This window comes from Podospora bellae-mahoneyi, chromosome 5 (genome assembly GCF_035222275.1).
Source record: "Podospora bellae-mahoneyi strain CBS 112042 chromosome 5, whole genome shotgun sequence".
Taxonomy (NCBI): Eukaryota; Fungi; Ascomycota; class Sordariomycetes; order Sordariales; family Podosporaceae; genus Podospora; species Podospora bellae-mahoneyi.
In genome coordinates, this window is record NC_085884.1 from 923,506 (window position 1) to 942,863 (window position 19,358).

The 19,358-nt window shown below is 50.3% G+C and overlaps 5 protein-coding genes across 5 annotated transcripts; 2 read left to right on the plus strand and 3 right to left on the minus strand.

Annotated features, from left to right (window-relative positions):
* Positions 1 to 3,937: 3,937 nt before the first annotated feature.
* Positions 3,938 to 6,981, plus strand: QC761_500210 (uncharacterized protein). The gene is made up of 2 exons (XM_062879280.1): positions 3,938 to 4,975; positions 5,049 to 6,981. The coding sequence occupies exons 1-2, from the start codon at positions 4,797 to 4,799 to the stop codon at positions 6,589 to 6,591; spliced, it is 1,722 nt and encodes a 573-aa protein (XP_062730585.1). The 5' UTR covers positions 3,938 to 4,796; the 3' UTR covers positions 6,592 to 6,981.
* A 542-nt stretch (positions 6,982 to 7,523) lies between these two features.
* QC761_500200 (uncharacterized protein) lies at positions 7,524 to 9,307 on the minus strand (the record flags this gene model as incomplete). Its single annotated transcript, XM_062879279.1, has 4 exons — positions 7,524 to 7,886; positions 7,907 to 8,004; positions 8,154 to 8,371; positions 8,697 to 9,307. The coding sequence occupies 4 exons, from the start codon at positions 9,305 to 9,307 to the stop codon at positions 7,524 to 7,526; spliced, it is 1,290 nt and encodes a 429-aa protein (XP_062730586.1).
* A 2,187-nt stretch (positions 9,308 to 11,494) lies between these two features.
* Positions 11,495 to 13,846, plus strand: QC761_500180 (uncharacterized protein). The gene is made up of 5 exons (XM_062879278.1): positions 11,495 to 12,523; positions 12,581 to 12,962; positions 13,028 to 13,072; positions 13,131 to 13,633; positions 13,690 to 13,846. The coding sequence occupies exons 1-5, from the start codon at positions 11,730 to 11,732 to the stop codon at positions 13,811 to 13,813; spliced, it is 1,848 nt and encodes a 615-aa protein (XP_062730587.1). The 5' UTR covers positions 11,495 to 11,729; the 3' UTR covers positions 13,814 to 13,846.
* A 1-nt stretch (position 13,847) lies between these two features.
* QC761_500170 (uncharacterized protein) lies at positions 13,848 to 16,304 on the minus strand (the record flags this gene model as incomplete). The annotated part of the gene is made up of 1 exon (XM_062879277.1): positions 13,848 to 16,304. The coding sequence occupies one exon, from the start codon at positions 16,302 to 16,304 to the stop codon at positions 13,848 to 13,850; it is 2,457 nt and encodes an 818-aa protein (XP_062730588.1).
* A 1,422-nt stretch (positions 16,305 to 17,726) lies between these two features.
* QC761_500165 (uncharacterized protein) lies at positions 17,727 to 18,914 on the minus strand (the record flags this gene model as incomplete). Its single annotated transcript, XM_062879276.1, has 2 exons — positions 17,727 to 18,190; positions 18,245 to 18,914. 2 exons carry the CDS (start codon positions 18,912 to 18,914, stop codon positions 17,727 to 17,729), a joined length of 1,134 nt encoding a protein of 377 aa, XP_062730589.1.
* Between the last annotated feature and the right edge of the window lie 444 nt (positions 18,915 to 19,358).

The window sequence follows — 19,358 nt, forward strand, 5'->3', positions numbered from 1 at the left end:
GCCACATGGATGGTCGTCTTAATCTCGGAAACATCGCAGAAGTTCTTGGAAGAGCATATTTCAGCCACAGATGGGAGGGGATTATGATCTACCTTGGCAAAAGCTTCGGGAGCGATTTGAAGAATTTTTTTCAACGAAGAGCCAAAGACCCCATCTGAGTGGTGGATAATTAGATACAAAGATGTACAGGCTGTTTAGAGGGAAAGAGATGTCGACAACTTCAGTACCTGAGCTTCCACCAGCGCCACTGCCTCAACGGGTCTAGAATTTCCCTTTATGTACCCTTAGCTACCCAGCACAAACTGGGGGGTAAAAGTATATGATTATAAGTACGGCAGTACCTAGTACGATATTGGACCGTTTATACCAGTCGTTACAGACTAAGGAAAGTCGCCCGCCGGCTTGTTATAAAAAGTCTAATTGCGACTATACAATCCCCAATTTTATAATAACAATACCTACTCCAAAACGCTTTTAAGACTTTCTAAAATCTAGCTATTAGGGAGTTACCTTATTATTAACCAAACTTATACCCTCACCAAAAGTCGATAACTTATTAGCTCTTTAATTATCTACCACCGCTATATACTACGGGGCATTTTACGGCGAACTCGCTATAAATTATCCTTAACTTTTATCCAAATACAGTTTTTTCCGAGAGGAGCGCAATTAAGATAACGCCACCTATAAGTGCTTGAAAGTGAAGAAATGGTTTTCATATCGTGGGGAGAAAGAGAAGCGACGGGCCAGGGAATTTAAAGGGCTAATGTCACGGTTTTGAGAAACAGTGGGGCACACTGAACTAATCAGAGCTGAACCTGGCGATCGAGCGGTGCTTACGGTTCAGGTAGGGAAGACGAACTAATAAAATAGGGACTAGGGACCGTGGTGGAGCTCACGGTCCAAGGTCTAGTATCGGCTAATTAGGAGTGGACTAAGGACTGTTTATAAGTTATAATTATTGGTATTTGAACTATTGTAACTGAGATAAGCTATTTATTATATACTGTTTAGTTGTACTAAACTAGGATTGTTCAGAAGTACCTTCAATCAGTATCTTTTTTAGAGGTTCTAAGTAAAAGTTCGTTACAATAGTACTATTGGGTATTTAAATTCGCTGGTAAATATAAGGTAATAGATATTATTATTGAAATTATAATTATAATTATTAATGTTAAACTTATATTAGTTTGGGGTGCGGCTATAGGCCTAAGGGTATAAGTAAGGAAGTGGGGCTCTCTAAGGATTCGGGGGTTCAGGGGTTATGTATATAAACGGTCTACTTCGGACATTTTATTTTAGACAGATCATTGACTTCTATTTCTTCGTACTTTTACGCTTTGCATACGTGCAGGCAGTTCTGGCCCTCTGATCAGGCCAATCCGGTGCTTACTGTGTGGCCTGCGAGCCCACAGAGTCTTTTGTTTATCCTACATGAAGTGCGGCCTGCGAGCGAGCTAATGTCACGCAGGAGTGTTCATTCAGAACCCTGTTGGGGACATATTTGTGGTGTTGTGGTTGTTTTGTGTGTTTTTCTCACCATTTCAATATTTAGTTGATTAAATAAGGACTTTTTTCAGGGTAAAGTGGTCACGGTTTAATAATAAGTAGTTAGTTACTTACGATGTTGAAGAGGTGATTTTGGAGTTAAACTGATATAATGGCTAGTTAAATAGCGACTTTTCGCGACTCGATAATCGAAAAAAAGATGTAAAGAGTTTAATTAAATGAAAAACTAAAGCCATTTATAGATATTAATAGTAAATCATTCGGCAGTTGCAGCTATCATTTAAAAATTGTTGCTATAGGTACGCAAAGTAATATGTAACAAGATGACATTCGAAAGTGGGAATCGCACTAGCAGCCTGCTTGATAGCCTTCTAGGTATAGGGTACGCTCAGTAGTGAAATGGTGAGAAAAACACACAAAACAACCACAACACCACAAATATACCCTCAATAGGGCTCTGAATGAACACATCTGCGTGACAGTGGCTCGCTCGCAGGCCGCACTTCACGTAGGACAAACAAAAGACTTTGTGGGCTCGCAGGCCACACAGTAAGCACCGGATTGACCTGATCAGAGGGCTAGAACTGCCTGCACGCATGCAAAGCGCAAAAATACGAAGAAAATAGAAGTCGATGATCTCTCTAAAATAGAATGTCCGAAGCAGACCGCTTATATACATGACCCCTGAACCCCCGAATCCTCATAGAGCCCCACTTCCTTACTCATACCCTCAGGCCTGTAGCCGCACCCCAAACCAGTAGTGAAGCTACATCCTTATCTAATCTACATACGTTTAGTAAATCCACCTCTAAATACCAGTATCCCTACACTTTCTGTATTAGAGAGGAAAAACTTTCATTTTCTATAAAAAAGTAGGTAGAATATTTAATAATAAGATTATACGTTTATAGCTCTTTAATTAACTAATACTAAAAAATATTCAGCTACCTCCTAAAATATATTTTCCTAATGATTTCAGATAAAAAAACTAATATTTAGCAATCGCATAATTGAATATAGCTAGTTTATATAATTTCAGCTATATTTACGGACAGCTAATTGCACTTTTAGTTCTAAAAGCGGCCATCTCATAGGGTGCTAGAAAAGAAAACAAAGATGACGACACATTCCTGATGAACATCTTGAAAGACAAGAAAAGTACATAGTAAGTTCATTCAAGGTCACGAATAAACGTAAAAAGCAAAGCCATTGAAGAACGACTCTATCATTTATGCCTGGATCTCCCTCGTCTTGTCTATCTATATCCTATTTTATGTAGGAGTCGAAACCGTAGCATGTTGTTGCCATTTCAATAGCCTGTGGAAAAGTTTACCCCGCGATTGAAGCGGTCTGCCCTGATTTGTGTGTGGGGTGAGATTTTCACCCAGCAACTAATATTTGTTAGACCGCCAAAGAGATACGTCATATTATTAATGATTCGGGTAGAACATAGATGCAATGACAGGAAATGAACTTTGTTTTCTCACATCTGTTGTTTTTTTTTTTTTTAAAAAAAAAATTGACTAAAAAACCTGTTTATGGTTGAGACAGAAGCCGTAGTTGTGAATTGAGGTCAACGAGTGACCGGGGGTTGAAAGATAAGCTTAATTGGCCCACTTTGAACCGCAGGTCCACACAATCAAAAAGGCTTGGTAGCTGTATCTTATCGGTATCGATAAGCAATGTCGCAGTATCCGAACATCTCGCAATCCCAAAACCAAGACAGCACATATGTAACATACATAGTTTTATCGCCGCCCATACGCGGATCCTTTGCCCGGATTTCATACGCGTGTAGAGCGTACGAGGTGGCGAGGGCTACAGGCCAGCGAAGCGTCGAGGGTTTGGCAATTGCATGACGCGATCCACTCGAGTCTGGGATGGCGTTGGAAGAAGGCAGTCATTTATGCACCTTGTGTCCGCACGTGGGTGGACGCGGGCATGTGGCATCTCGTGACTTCAGCTGAGGTGAAAATGGTGTGGTTCTGGATTTTTGTCGCTCAACATTTTTTCCCAACCCAGCTGATGTCTCCAATCCAAGGTGGTTCGACATCTGGAGTATCACGAGCGGTAATCGGGTGTTGTGCTCAGCGAAATGGGCAGATGAATGGGAAATTTTTGAGATGGGAGATTCCCCCTGCCAAGACAAGATTCCCACCGCTCACTTTCCGACCTTGCCAATTGTAGAAGGATCCCTGCCCACAAGGTACCTTCTAGATGCGGAGAAGGGGCCAGACCAGACGGGGATTCGCGCCCGCCGACCGGGAGTGGGGTTGCAACAACAGCGACCAGCACCGCACAACAGATTCATCAGAAACAAAAAATGCAGGGGCCTGTCCCGGCGTCCTCCCAGCATTCTCTCCTTCTATCGGTCCTGTCAGAGGCCGGCCGACCGTCACGGCGGATCTCTCTCCTGTCCATCGCCGGTCTTGGCGCCGAACAAACGTCAATCCCGCCGTTGGATAGTTGGCAGGTGGCACGCCCCTTTTCCTTTTCCTTTCCCCAATTCCCGACTCGTCTCGTTCCTGCATGTCAGGCGTACGGTATGCGCCAACGGGAGCGGAACACTGTTTGCTGGTCCGGCACAGCGGTCTCCATACCAAAAGCGAGGGCTCGCGTCGGTCCCGACCCTCCTGCTCCGCTCCTCTGTAGTTCATCGAGACGGGAGCTCTCTCTGCAGAGTGCCAGTGAGTGCCCAGCAGAGTGAAGGGTGTCGAGATGTTTGGTGCACTCTGCGCACTCTTGGGTAACTCGACCCACTCCCGTGGTTGCACCATCCAAGCCATTCCAAGATTTGGCCCCGTTCGCTTGCGGGACAGAGGAGATGAGACCGCGCGGTGGTTGAGCTCAGCCCCAACGCCAAGTTGCCCCAAGCTGCCCACTTGGTTTTAGCTTCAGAGCTCCTCCCATCTTCAGGGTCCTGCCCCACGTGCAGTCTAGCTCCATGGATTCACCTCCCAAGACTTTCCTGTTTTCCTCGTCTCTCTTTCGGCTTGTCATCCATCTCCCCTTTAGCCGCTCCTGGTGTTTAAGGAGTTGCTCCGTTATCTGGGATTCCACAAAAAGTCTCTCGTTGCACCCTGCTTTCTTGGGTTACTTCCCACCCGTTCGCTCTTTTTACTGCCGTTCCAGGTCTCTCTCTTTTCTTATTTACACTTCCGCCAGCCAGTCATCGGCCAAACCTACTAGACAAGAAAGTCAACAAAGTCAACAAATACCCCGACCCTTTCAACATCCAACATAAACCCATCATATTACCTAGAATACAGCACCCCGACAATACCACCATGTCGCGCGACAACGTCCTCTGCCCACGTGCGGTTCAGGACCTCATCGCTGACGGCCACATCATTGTCATCTACGACGAATATGTACTGAAGCTGGACTCGTGGCTGGAGAGGCATCCCGGTGGCAGTCTGGCCATTCTTCACATGGTTGGAAAGGATGCGACGGACGAGATCAATGCGTAAATATTGCCTGCTTCCGACTGGACAATGGATGCAGTTGAGTGCTGACACATTGGTGGGGCGTCTACGCAGGTACCACAAACCCCCAACATTAAAGACCATGAAGGCTTTCCGTATTGGTCGCAAGCCTCCCGGCATCTGGACGAACACAACACCACCAATTCGCGGCGGCGTCTACGTCAAGGAGCCCGAGGAGAAGCCCGCTGTCGAATCCACCATCCCCACCGACGTATCCGATGCCGAGGACTCTTCAGTTTTGGAGACAAGCATTAGCGATCTCTCCGAGTCGCGAAGCACGGGCACAGCTCCTACTTCAGAGGATAGCTGCGGAGAGGACCCCGAGGAGACCACAATCGAGCGCATGGGCGAGACAGATGGCGAGACATTTAGATTCCGGTCTGCCAAGAAGATTTATGTTGGAAAGAAGGACCCTCTGGCATTTACCACCTGGGCCGAGAAGCAGGATGAGGCCCGCGACATCATCGAGTATCCCTCTGTCGACCCAGCTGTGCAGCAAGACATTGTCAAGAAATACCGCGAGCTCCATGAAAAGGTTTACGAACTCAACCTCTACGACTGCCCCTACATCGAGTACGGCAAGGAGATGTGCCGCTACACCACTCTGTTCGTCGCTTCCATGACCGCTCTCTATAATCAGTGGTACTTGACATCAGCTTTCTTCCTGGGCTTGTTCTGGCATCAGATCATGTTCGTTGCGCACGATGCCGGCCATCGCGCCATCACCGGAAACTTTGTTATCGACAGTCTAATTGGCATGTTCGTCGCCGACTTTTGCTGCGGTCTTTCGATTGGTTGGTGGAAGAGCAGTCACAACGTTCACCATCTCATCACCAACATGCCCGAGCACGATCCCGATATCCAGAACGTCCCTATCTTCGCCACCTCGCCCTCTTTCTTCAGGAGCCTTCACTCGACCTACTACGACTTCACCTTCATCTGGGACGCCGCTGCCAACTTCCTTGTACCCTTCCAAAAGTACACCTACTACCCTGTCATGGGCATCGCGCGCTTCAACCTCTACCTCCTCTCGTGGCTGCATGTCCTTTCTTCCAAGGCGTCGTCCCTCGGAAGCAGCAAGGCGTGGTGGATCCGCCCCGCTGAGATTGCCATGATGTCTTGCTACTGGTACATCTTTGGTTATCTCCTCCTCTGGTGCACCCTTCCCAGTTGGCCCGTCCGAATCGGATTCGTCCTTGTCTCGCACATCGTCACCATGCCCCTCCACGTCCAAATTACCCTCTCCCACTGGGCCATGTCCACCTCTGACCTCGGCGAATCCGAATCCTTCCCCCAGCGCCAGCTGCGCACGACCATGGATGTCGACTGCCCCGCCTGGCTCGACTTCATCCACGGCGGTCTCCAGTTCCAAGCCGTCCACCACCTCTTTCCCCGTGTACCTAGACATAACTTGCGCAAGGTCCAGACCCTGGTCAAGCAATTCTGCGCCGAGACGAACATCCCATATGTTCTTCTCAGCTTCGAGGATGGCAACAAGAAGGTCCTGAACAGGTTGCAGGAGGTGGGCGACCAGGTTGAGCATTTGATCAACTGCCAGAAGTACATGGCTGCTACCGGCGAGAGCGGTTTGCATTGATGGATATGACATGAACGGCGTTTTTGTTTTACTTTTGACACGAAAAGTTGGGAATTTCTTTTATCACGGGTTTCATGGCGATGAAATTTTTCTTATTTGAGCTAAGCTTTCTTTATTTCTGACGCTCAGATTTGCATGTTAGACTTGTTGGCGTGGGCGAGGGTAAAAAAAGGGGAAAAGAGAGCTTCCCAGGCCACCACGAAAGAAAACTTATATATATTTGTAGTAATACGTTTTGTACATATGATGGGCGTTTTTGGGAAGGGACTAAATTAGACATTGACTGTCCGGGATAACCTGTTATGTTGTATTGTTCCTCATTGCTGGGTGATTATTTTTGCTATGTCGCTGGTACACACAAGTAACCAAGAACACAAGACCTCAAAAGGCTGTGGGACAAACCATATCAGCAAAACCCTACAAAATTGGCCCAGGCCAACATACCTACCTCTATGGGGTCTGCTTGTTAACAGTAAACATCGGCAACAATGACTGCGTTCATTCATATCTTTATACAAATCTGACCACAAGTACTATTTATCTATCAAGTAGATACCAGGTAGCACTCTATCTGACTACCACCCAATAGAGTCCAAAGCCAGCACGACTAATAGAACTCCATCCTTTCCTACCAACTTTGATATGTTCTCGTCATATCAACTCCTCTCTCCAATTGCCGGAACCCAAAAGAATATCACTTGGTCAACACAACACCAGACATATTCTCCAGATCCGTCACCGGCTTCACCACCCCCGTCCCATCATGCCCTCTCTCCACTCTATCCCCCATCTCAACCCCCTTTGCCCCCTCGCCACCAACAAAGGCATCTACAGCCCCCCTATACCGTCCCAAAAAAAAATTCACCGCCAACGCATACGTCCAACTTGCCAAAAAGAAAACCATCGGCACCGCATGCCCAACGCCGTCCCCATCATCCCCCGTCACTATCCGCCACAGCAGCCAACAAAGGCGGCACCACCGCACCCCCAAAAACCCCAGTAATGATCCCCGCCCCTCGTTTGATATGCCTCCCCAACCCCAAAAAGACTTTCCTCGCCTTCACACAAGTCATGATCCTCGCAACAGCAACCTGCGCCCCAGTATAACAAAACTCGGCAAACGCCGCATGAAAAAGCCTGTACTGCTTTCTGAAGGGCAACTCCTTTGCTACTTGCCCAATAGCATGTGGTTGCTCCTCAACATAAACTTGATACGCCTCCGTCCCCAACACCCTGCCCTTCTTCGCAGCCTCCTCCTCCTGCAGCGCCATGTCCGCGTCAGTCATCTCGGATATCTCCGCCAGGATAAAAACACCCGCAAGGTGAAGACAAAGATGGCGATGGACATATACACCCAGTGGACATTCTGAAGAGCTTTCTCCTCGTTGTCCAAGCCGAAAAAGACGAATGAACCTAAAAGGGGGGCAACGATGCCGCCTATGCTGCTGAAGGCTTGGGCTAGGTTGATGCGCAGTTCGGCGTGTTTTCGGGGGGCCACAGACTGGAGTGAGCGTGTTGGTAAAGGATGGCTACCTTATGGGATCAAGGGGGAAAAGAGATACCGGTTATGTAAGGGTCTGCGGCAGTCTCTAGGGAGCCGAGGCCGTTGCCGATGATGAAGATGAAGATGCAGAAGCCGGCGAAGGAGTGGTCGATTCTAGTGGGGATCCAAAGGAGGGCGCCGAGGCCATAGAGAAAGAGCCCCCAGATGAAGGTCGCGTGGTAGCCATAGTGGCGGAGGATCCAGGCTGCGTGACCGAGGGAGGCGATGGGGTAGGCTCTGTGGGTGGGTTTGGCATCTTAGTCAGCCCGGGATTCTTTTGATGGTTGACGAGAACTACAAACCCAAAGTAAGCCGCCTGCAACCCAGACGATCGTGCTTTCTGTCGCAAACGAGTGGGGTCAAGCGGTCGGATCACCTCTGCGTGTAACAATAGTTTGGCATGAATTTGTTTCTCGCCATCCATTCGATGATTGAGATTGCGAACCCGGTGAGCAGCGACATCTTTTAGTTGATTGAGATGGGGGTGTCTACTTTGTGTATACCGTCTATCTTACCCTGGTTCTGTTCTTCCACACCTTAACCGACTTTCTCTCTCCCTCACCGAGCCGATTCTTCGTCCCCATCTTCCCCGTCTGGCTCAAACCTCATCACGATGGAGTAGATCGTTACTGCCCCGGCATAACATCCAACGACTCCCACAGCCAACCACCCAACAACCGGCACATACGATGCAGCCGCCAACGCAATCATCAAAAAGGCCCCCATACACAGCACATCTAGCGTGTTCATCACCATATCCGCCCACCGGTAATAGAAGCTCGAGGGCGGAGGAGGTCCACCAACCTTCAGCTGATTGTAGAACGACTGATTGTAGGTAAATATACTCAGGCCCAGTGTGAGCGTGAAGAACAACCAGCTGACTGATATCAATAGTCGAACTGTTTCCAACGAAAACTTGAAGCCGTTGTGGCTGAGGTGTGCGGGGTCGGCGATAGGCGAGACAATCAAGGCAAAGGTGATCGGGCACCCAAGCGCCGAGATAGCCATGAGAGGCTTAAGGTATTCTTGGACGCAGACGAAGAACTCCGGGGTGGTGATGATGACGGAACTCCGACTGGACGGAGAACTTGAGGAGGCTCGTGCGGTGTGGGAAGAGTTGGTGGAGGCTCTTGAGGCCGGCCTATTAGAGGCTTGGCTACGGCGTCTTTCCATGGTAAGTGATGATGTGGAAGATTGAATGGACACGATTTGAGGTTAAGAAACAAGGATGATCTTGAAAGAATGATGTTCTGATACAAGTCACACAAGCTGACGGCTGACATAATAGGACATCCGACAAATTCGCAGCTCGGCATTTCTGTCTGCAGGCGACCCACGCAAGATGCTTGTCCAATAAGCGTCATCAAGTGGCTATCATCCCAACAATACCCCTCCCTCTGCCAACATGCAAGCGGGGTAAACATTTCAGCTACATCTCTACTCAATTGACACCTCCTGGCATCCCCTGCGTTCAAGAAGCGCGTGTTACACACCACTACATACGAGCTGGAAGAGGTTATCGGGAATAAAATCCCCCCATATGCCATTTTATCCCACACCTGGGAAGGGAAGGAGGTCACACTTCGTGATATGGAAGAGCCTAATGCGTTCTACGATCTCAGCGACCCCCCTAATGCAGCCTAGAAGAAGATCGCAAACGCCTGCCAGGTAGCACGTCGGCGATATTTCAAATACATTTGGACCGATACTTGCTGTATCGATAAGTCTAGCAGCGCCGAGCTTCAAGAGGCTATTAACTCCATGTTTCAGTGGTATGCCTATGCTGAGGTTTGCTTCGTCTCCTTGAGCGATCTTGAACCGCTATCATGTCCCTATCCAGAGGAAATCGACTTTAGGAATGATCCCGCAAGGGTGAGCCAAAGCCGTTGGTTTACAAGAGGCTGGACTTTGCAAGAGCTTCTGGCGCCAGCGAAAGTGGAGTTTTACGACAGGACTTGGTACTTTCGGTTTACTCGTGGGAGTCAAGCTGCAGACGTTATGTCCAAGATCAAATCAATGAGCATCTACTAAAGGAAACGGGGAAAATGGACGTCGAGGAACTGCATCACATTTTTCGGTAAGTGAGCGTAGCTCAGAGGATGTCGTGGGCGGCTGGGAGACAGACGACAAGAATCGAAGACCAAGCCTACTGCCTACTCGTGCCTTTCAACATCAATATGCCCATGTTATATGAAAAAGGCAGGAAAGCGTTCATGCGGCTTCAGCACGAGATTATGAGAGTGAACGATAACTGCACATTATTCGCCTGGGGACTTGGTCTTCCTGCGATACCAAAGTCGACGAATTTCAGAGGACAGGCAGGATGTTCGCTAGACTACGACTCTCCTGTCGATGCTCTCGCGCGTAGCCCAGCAGACTTTCGGTCCCCGACAGGCTTATTAAGACCTTATAAAGGTGCCGAGAAATTCAGACGTCCGACCTTTTCTCCAAATCAGCAAGGCATGAGCATCAGCCTACCGCTGAAAGAAGACCCAGTCTTTCACCATACGGGGTACGGAATCCTTGGCATTGAGCCTCTCAGTGGGCACGGTATTATAGTTCCATTGACACGCAGACCACGACAATGTTTCCGTCAGGTGGTGGTTGAATAAAATAATGAAATCCAACCTTCAAGGGACCACTCGAAGTTTGTGGTGGGGTTTGACATCGGCTGTGCCAATTGCCGAAGGCTGTTCTTGGTGAGGTTACGGGCCGGACAAAAGTTGATTCAAGGCATGGTGATCTTCATCCCGGATTCGGTTCAAGGTCACGAATCTCTGCCCGGCTAACTTCAAAACGCAGTGCAAGGCAATCTGGCGGGGTACCAGTGGGTTAATGCCATTCCAGATCATCCGTCCGGGGTTCAGCTTCTTACCTTTACCGACGAAGGGAGGACCCAGCAAGGACTCGTACCCAAGAACCGTTGTGGCAGTTCTATTGACCTCTGGGGCATCACATGATAGATATGTATGTGCTCAAAGGAGGAGTTAGGATCAAAAGTCTAGGTGGTGAAGAGATGTGTAGATACCGGCCCCTTTTGTGGGTGTCCATGATCTTCAGGGGCTTCGTTGCCTGGGGTGATTAGTAGCTTCAGGAAGACTTGTCCACAACGCAAAGACTCAATTGCAATATGATGGTGTGGACAGAAGACTTCTTGTATCCGTCAGCGGCAAAAAGCCTTAATATTTACCATGTCCTAACTTCGGTTCTGGAGTGTCGAAGGTGGCGTGCGTTCGCCGGGGGCGGGTACTGTGCCCGACAACAACACGCCACCCAATCAAAACATGGCACATACCCCACTTCCCCGACCGCCTCGGCTCGTCCCGAGACCCGAGACATGCGGTGAGCTTCACAGCTTCCAGAACATCATCTCTGAAAATATCATCAGCTTACAAACACTTCTTGACTTTGTTCACACCAGCTTTTGATTTTCACTTTTTACTAGTGCAAGGCAACGGCCACTCAACTCGGCAAATCCCACTTCAGCCCGGTTCATTCATCGAACTTTCTTGCCACCACCATCTCGTTTTTCATCCCCAAGAACATCTCACCGCACCAGCATCAACAACCGCACATTACTACCACCACCACCACAATGTCCACCTTCCTCTCCCTTCCCAATCCCCCCCTCCCACCCCCTCTCGCGGCCCTCTCCCGCGCCGCAACCCGTCAAGAACCTTCCTCAGGCCACAGCACCAACATCCGCCCCCTCCGCCACCGCCTCCCCCCCTCCTCCTGCCCCAACCCCCTCATCCTCCTCTCCGCCCCCTCCGACCCGCTTCCCAAGCAGAACGAGACAATCTTCCAATCCTTCGAATGGTACACGCCCCCCTCCAGCACCACCCCCAAATCCCACTGGTCCCTCCTCACCACCCTCCTCCCCTCCCTTTCCCAACTCGGCATAACCAAAATCTGGATTCCCCCCGCCTGCAAGGCAGCTGACGCGAAAAACGGAAACGGGTACGACATCTACGACCTGTGGGACCTAGGCGAGTTTGAACAGAAGGGCTCCACCCCGACAAAATGGGGGTCAAAAGCGCAACTGGAGGAGCTTTGTAGAGTGGCGGAGGGGAGGGGGGTGAAAGTTTTGTTTGATGCCGTGCTGAATCATAAAACTGGAGCGGACTACAAAGAGAGGGTCAAGGCGAAGAAGGTTGACCCCTTGGACCGGAATAGGGAACTAGATGGGGGGGAGGTGAGGGAGATTGAGAGTTGGACGGGGTTTACGTTCCCGGGGCGGGGGGGGAGGTACAGTGGTCGGGAATGGGACAGGAGACATTTTACGGGGGTGGATTGGGATGACTTGACCAGGGAAAAGGGGGTTTGGAAGCTGGGGGGGAAGGAGTGGTGTGTGGATGTGGATGAGGAGGTGGGGAATTATGACTTTTTGTGAGTTCAACATGGGCATTTCGGAAGGTAAAGGAGTGCTGATGAAGTGAACAACAGAATGTTTGCCGATGTGGACCACCGACATCCGGATGTGCAGCAGGATGCTTTTGATTGGGTAAAGTGGCTGCCGACGCAGCTGAAGATTGGAGGGTTGAGGTTGGATGCGATTAAGCATTATAGCTTCCAGTTTCAGAAGAGACTGCTGAGGCATATTGACGATAATGTTGAGAAGGGAAAGGACTGGTTTATTGTTGGGGAGTACTGGAGAGAGGACTCTGAGTTTTTGGCCAAGTATATTGAGTATATGGACCACAGGATTTCGCTGTTCGATGTGCCGTTGTGCTCTAATTTGAGCAAGATATCTATGGCTGGGGAGAGAGGCGACCTAAGGGACCTGTTCAAGGATGCTCTGTGTTTGTGGAAGCCTAATAACGTTGTGGTAAGCCCCTTAAACCTTCTGACAAGTCTCAAAGTTTAGCTTTCAATTAACGTGTATTGCATCAGACATTCGTTGTTAATCACGACACACAACAAGGCCAGTCCCTTGAGGTACGCTCCCGTGACATATCACGTCTTCCATAACGTTGACTAATCATCAGCATTACAGACTCCCGTAGCCCCCTGGTTTCTACCCCACGCCTATACCCTCATCCTCCTCCGCGCCAACACCGGGGTGCCCTGCGTATTTTGGTCTGACCTTTACGGCTCCTTCGCCTCCGGCCCCTCTTCTTTCATCCCTCCCATGTCCGGCAATCCCACCCTCCTCGCTCGCCTCATCCTCATCCGCAAGCTCTACGCCTATGGCACCCAGCATGATCTCTTTTCCCACCAACACTGTGTCGGTTTCACTCGCGAGGGTCACTCCGCCCACGGTGGGGGTGCTGGGCTAGCGGCGGTGATGGGTAACCAGTGGGGCCTGTCAAAGCTGAAAATGTACGTTGGGAAACACCACAGTGGGGAGAAATGGATCGATTTCTTGAGAGTGTGTCCCGGGGAGGTCATGATTGATGATGAGGGTTGGGGGGAGTTTCTTGTGTCGGGCAGCAGGGGTTGCTCAGTTTGGGTCAGTGAGACAGCAGAAGGGAAGGATGAGGTTATCAACCTCAAATTGTAAGTCGGAGCCTTGATGCTCGTGGTTCCCTGGCACCCAACGCTGACCATGATAGTAATTCGGATATCTATGGTATCGAGGCCGAGATGAACAGGCGACAATCCATGTTCGAGAGAAGACAGTATGAAATCGAGAGCATGAGCCGGAGAGCCCTTGCAATCAATCTTCCAACCGTTTAAATTCAGATATGTTGCCCGAAAACCAAAATAAATATTACGTTATTCGAAAGTCAATACACTCTTCCTCATGAAACGCTTCCCCATCCATGACTCCGTGGACGTATGCTTCGCCAATGAACTGCATTGATCCATCTTCTTTCGGACGGAGGATCATTGGCACCCTGCCACCTCGAAGCAGAGCCACTTTGTCCCCAACCTCGGTGAGCTTAGTCAGGAGACAAACCCGTTTTGACGCGGTAATCCCAAGTCGCCTGCGGGACGTATGCGTTGTATACGTCGCAAAAGCCTCAGGCAGGTCGTCATCTTCCATTTTGACAAAGGTGGTGACCGCAGCCAATGTGGTGTACGTCTTTGGTGCATATCGATCAATCCTCTTCTTCTTCAGCTTTCGAATCGAGTACACCGCCTGGAGCCATCCGTCAAAGCGGCTATCGAATACCGATGGTTCCAGTGGGCAAGGCGTTGCTGTCGTGATAGTATCTCGGAAAATGGCGCGGCGGTCTTCATGCGGCTCGCCCAGCTCTGCAGCAACAAACTCATCCCACTGCAGAAACGTTTCCCTCATTTCCACAACATTCCCAAAGATCTCGAGAAATGCCTTGGCGACATATGGAACAGCCATTCTCATTCCTTTCCACCATGCAGATATAAAATGGCGGATGGGTCTTTCGGGATCCAAATCTTCCCACCGGTCGGGAAAGCTGTCGGCTTCAGCGATCATCGCAGGATCATTTAGCATGTGGTCCAGGGACCCTTCGTTGCGGTCGTCCTGATTTGGTGGTACCTGCGTCCTCCCGAGTTTGGCGATCGTGTCGATGATGTGACCGTCGAGAAGCAAGGTTGTGTCGTTGTTCTCCCATCGGGGGTTAGATCTTAGTCCTCTAGAAGCGTGAGTAGTTCGCGGTTGGCCTTTTGCGTCGTTCATCAGCGGGAGCGCGAGGTTTCCAACGGATCCCCAATCAGGAATCCAGGACGGGAGGTTGGTGACTCTCGGTATCTTGTATGGATAGCAGAACCCAAGAGCATCGAGATTGCCAGATTGTTGTAACAAGGATTTCGTCGCTTGGCGGTACACATCCTCGGCATCCAACCGATAGTCAACCTTAATACCCACATCGCGGCCTTCGTTGAATAGACCCATAAGTCCAAAGATCTTGTCCTGAGGCATCTTGCAATCACGCCAGTGGGAAGAGGCGAGATAGTGGAGGAGCTCGTCCCCGACATCTCCAGTAACGAGCTCCGACCCGGGCTGTCTCGCATCTCTGATAGCGTTGACCAGGTTGAATGGCTCAACACCAGAGTTGGTCTTGCTCCCAGCATATATCTCGGAAAAATCGCCAAAGCCCAATGCTGTATAGTAAGGAATGGCAACACAGAGAAGATCCCAGTCCAGCTCGTGTCTTTCCATGCACAAGCGCGCCTCCTTTGCAAGTACAATCTCCTGCAGCGTCCAAATACGAGTCCACCACGGATTCTCCAAAAAGATGACGTTCCATTTGGGCTTCAGCTTTTTAATTCGGTCGTACGTCGTCCCATCTTCATCCTTTTCTCCCTGCTTTGGAACAACCTCACGACCCTCCTCTGCGAGCTTCCGCGCCTCGTTCCCCAGGATCTCGATGGCTTCAAAAAGAGGATCAATCCCCGCTAAGTGATCAAGCCATTTCCCTTGAGAATAGGTAAGCCGGTCCGTATTCAGGGCCCCCAGTAAGCAGCATGGACAGCCTAGCCAGACAAGAGTGCGGGCCGCCTTGGTGTAGATGTCGCCCATCAGCATTACTTGTCTGTTGCGCTCATCCATGTCTTCTTGGTTGATGCATACTGCGTCCACCCACAAAATACGGGGCTTTTCCTGATATCTCAGGTGGAGGAGAGCGCTGCGGAGGTTTCTGCCAATCTGTACGGTGGCGCCGTCGATTTGGATTGGCGTTGTCTCGGTGATGTCGCCCCAAACGTAGGAGAGGGCTTCGAAGCCTTCCTCGTCATCGTCGTCTGTCCATGGGTTGTTCAGGTCCAACTCGATGAGCTGACATTCGATGTCAGCGTCGGCTCTCCCTGGAAGCAAGGTCAGAACCCGGATGGCTGACTTGGTCGTTGACGGGAGCGGAGTGTATTTGTATGGAGAGGTGGTGGATTTGTTGGTGTAACAGTATGCTTCTGGCTTAGGCGTATCCTCCGACACGGGGTCGCTATGGTTGGAGGTGTGATCTTTAGTCGATGTTTGTGTCGGTGCTGATGGCCCAGTTTCGGTTTGGCTGGTCTGAGTGGTGGTCGACTTTGGCACCGAATCATGTTCGTTGGCCCAGTCTTCAAAACGCTTCCATCCGCTATGTAATTTTTTGAACATGATTGAGTTACCTCCTGAGTCGCCGCTGCCTGTTTGACCATCAGTGCGGGGAAGTCTGCAAGTCTCTGTTGGCGGCTTCTTTCCTGAAGGAAGTCCAAATTGTGCTGCCAAGCAGGGACCTCCAGGGAATCCCTTGGCCAATGACATTTCACCTTTTCATGCACAGCCCTCCTGCTGACATTTTCCCCCCTCAAAAAGAAAGCGATTTTAATTTCAATTGACAAGATACCACTGGCAGTCAACCGCGAGCAGCACCGTACCGACATATATCTACCACCATGTCGGCAATCGCACCATCCTAACCCTTCGATTATTCCCGAGCGACGACGACGACGCTCCTTGGGAAGCGGAGCTCACCGAATTGTCTCTTGCAACTCTTCCCCATTGAATACTTTCATGGATGGAGAGACTGCAGAAAACCCTTCACGATCACTGTCAACGGCTCATCTCTTCCGATCCCCATTGCCAGGTCGTGGACGTTCCGTGCCTTCGATCCCTGCTCGTTTTAACAAACATTGTTTCCCATTTCATCAATGTATTGAAAATGACCACCAAACTCAAATTGACTGCTCGCTCCCACCAAGCCCACCACACTGCAATATTGAGCAGCTGACATCCCAACAAGGCAACATATCAAATCTCGGTGTTGGCAACCCAGTTGAGCACCACCACTCAACCCCCAACACATGACCGATATCCCCGACATGATCAAACAAACAAGCGGCACAGCAAGCAACAAACCACCAACCCCTTACGGTCAGCCCAGGCACACGACCCGAGAGGTCGGAAACGAAAAGATGAATGGTCGCACTGCAGCTCGCGTAGCCCTCCCTCCCCACCTATCCGCAGTCTTGGTCAGAATTTGTCACGTTTTGCCGGGCGGTGCTGCATGTCTACCTATCTAGCTACCGTAACACATTCCTGTTCTAGATTGGATTCAACTTCTGATTCTCTATGCCTGTTGTTACACTGTGATGGATGATAGTTTTGTGGTGGCGTTATCTGTGGAACCAAAAGGACATCCTACCCACAGGGTAGGCCGGGTGGTATATATCTATCTCTACAGTGTTAGTCTACATTGACACAAACACTAAACGCCCGAGTACCCCCTCGCGTATGTCAAGACCCTGGTTCTGTCTTGGGGCCGGAAAACACATCCGCACGCGTGAATCCTGGGTAGGTCGTCCTGCTCCGCAATTAGGGCTCATCTCACCTTCAACGGTCACCAGCGGCGTAGACAAAGGATAAGATCGTTGCATCCGCTGATTCCGAACAACATCATTTCTCGTGGTGATTGTTCTCATTTATTTCACTACTGGAATGTGATCCGAGGAGTCTACTCAGTGTGCCAACTTGCGAGGCGCAAACAACATCGCCATCAACGCACCTGTTGGAGAGTGTCGTACTGCTGCGTTACCACAGTATTCAAAGCGACTTCAGAACAATTAAATTCTTGACCCATTCAACAAAGTAAAGCAAAAAAAAAAAAAAAAAAAAAAAAAACGTTGAATCAGGGTATTATCATGTGCAAAAAAAAAAAACCACAACTAGAACTCAGCCAAATTGACCTCACTGCAAACTCCACCTCCTCACCTCCCCCACCCTCCACTTCCACATCTCCCCCGCCAGCATCTCCTGCTGCGTAGCCACAAACTCCTGCACATGGCCCAGCATAGCCTGCACAAACTTCCTATGCCCCTTTCCCCCCGACATCATATTCTCGACACTGTGCTCCATCTCCTTGATCTTGCCCAACAGCCCCGGCGTGGTCGGTCTGTTAGGGTTCACAGTCTTCAACTGACTCACCGCGCTGGCCCCATTCCCAGGTCTCTTCTCCTTGAGAATCGCCCCTTCAATCTCCCGTAACATGCTGTAGATACTGGGGTGTAAGAAACTGCTTGCCTCGAGCTTCATGTTTTGGAGCTCGAGGTCCTTGTAGATGCGCTTGACGCTGGTTTTGTTGGTGTTCTTCTGGCGTTCGAGATAGTCCCGCATGTGAGTGAGGACCTTTTCCTTTTCTATCCTCCGTTGGGCTGGTAAGGGTGTTAGTTGCGGCGACGTGGAGGAAGGGACGAAGAGAGAAATACCATCTAGCCCGCGCGGCCCATGTGCTTGTAGACATCCCACTGGTGTCGCGAGGACAGCTTGTGTTTGCCCTGTCCAGTCCCAAATCACAGTCCTAATCTCTCGCTTGAATGCTTCCTCCCATTCCAACACAAGGGCAATGTTTGCCAGCTGGAGCGAGGTCAATCGAGAGCGGGATCCCGGCTCTGTTTGCCAGGAGAATTTGGGACTGGATGAGGACGAGGAGAGACTCGCATAAGATCGTCGAGCTGCTTTGCGAACGACGGCCCTGGACGCAGCTAGTTGGCCGTCGTCGTCGACAGCTTGCCAGGTGAGGCTTGCTGGAAATAGGGTAGGGTTGATCTGGAATGCCCACATGACATTGCATTCCTGTGAGAGGAGAGATACTCGTTGCTTTCGGCCGGCGGTGCCCGGGCCAACGAGGTCGAGGACACGGATAGCCGTGGCTTCGTCGATGCCATCGCCTACCACGGGCGTCCACCACAGCTCGGGGTGAAGACGCAACTCTTCCACTCTTGTCCTGATCAAAGGGGAAAGAGAACAGAGAATGTTCACCCGCTCTGGTGACCAGTCGGGTGTGATACCATTTGACCCATCTCCTTTGTTGGGAGGGCAAATGCGGATGCTCTGGCAAACGGGATCTGGGGGCGGTTGGCTGGCGTCTTGCAGCATGGGGACTGCACCTGGCTAAGATCAGCAGACCACTCTGAAGCAGTGAGTGTGGACAAGAGAGTTACCTAAGTGGGTGTCGCCAGCATTCATGGGCCACCCGCTAGTGCTGGAGAATGTCGGTTCTCCTTTGTTCGGGCCTGGCGACCCAGACGCCTGCGATATCCTGTCTGTCTCTGCTGGGGACGGAGGCCAAAAGCTAGGTGAAGAAGCCATCGCGGGCGAGTTTGAAGGGATCAAAAAGGTTCCAGAGAGGGCCTGCGCCAGGTCGATCGCTGAATGGGGGTCATACCCGGCCTCAGCGTCAAGTGACCCCTGCATCAGGCGGGGCGGAGCAGCCGGCGCAAAAGGGACAGAAGCTTCGAAGAGAACGGAGGGATATTGCCATTCCAATGTTTTGTGCCTTTTGTGTCCCCAGAGAGGCAGCTGTACAAGCTTTTCATTGCT

Excerpts from the sequence above, each read along its gene's own strand:
- QC761_500210 (XM_062879280.1), top strand. The coding sequence starts at position 4,797 with ATGTCGCGCGACAACGTCCTCTGCCCACGTGCGGTTCAGGACCTCATC. Across the intron at positions 4,976-5,048 it reads GCGACGGACGAGATCAATGC|GTACCACAAACCCCCAACAT; the intron begins GTAAATATTGCC and ends GCGTCTACGCAG.
- QC761_500180 (XM_062879278.1), top strand. The coding sequence starts at position 11,730 with ATGTCCACCTTCCTCTCCCTTCCCAATCCCCCCCTCCCACCCCCTCTC. Across the intron at positions 13,073-13,130 it reads AACAAGGCCAGTCCCTTGAG|ACTCCCGTAGCCCCCTGGTT; the intron begins GTACGCTCCCGT and ends TCAGCATTACAG. Across the intron at positions 13,634-13,689 it reads GAGGTTATCAACCTCAAATT|TAATTCGGATATCTATGGTA; the intron begins GTAAGTCGGAGC and ends TGACCATGATAG.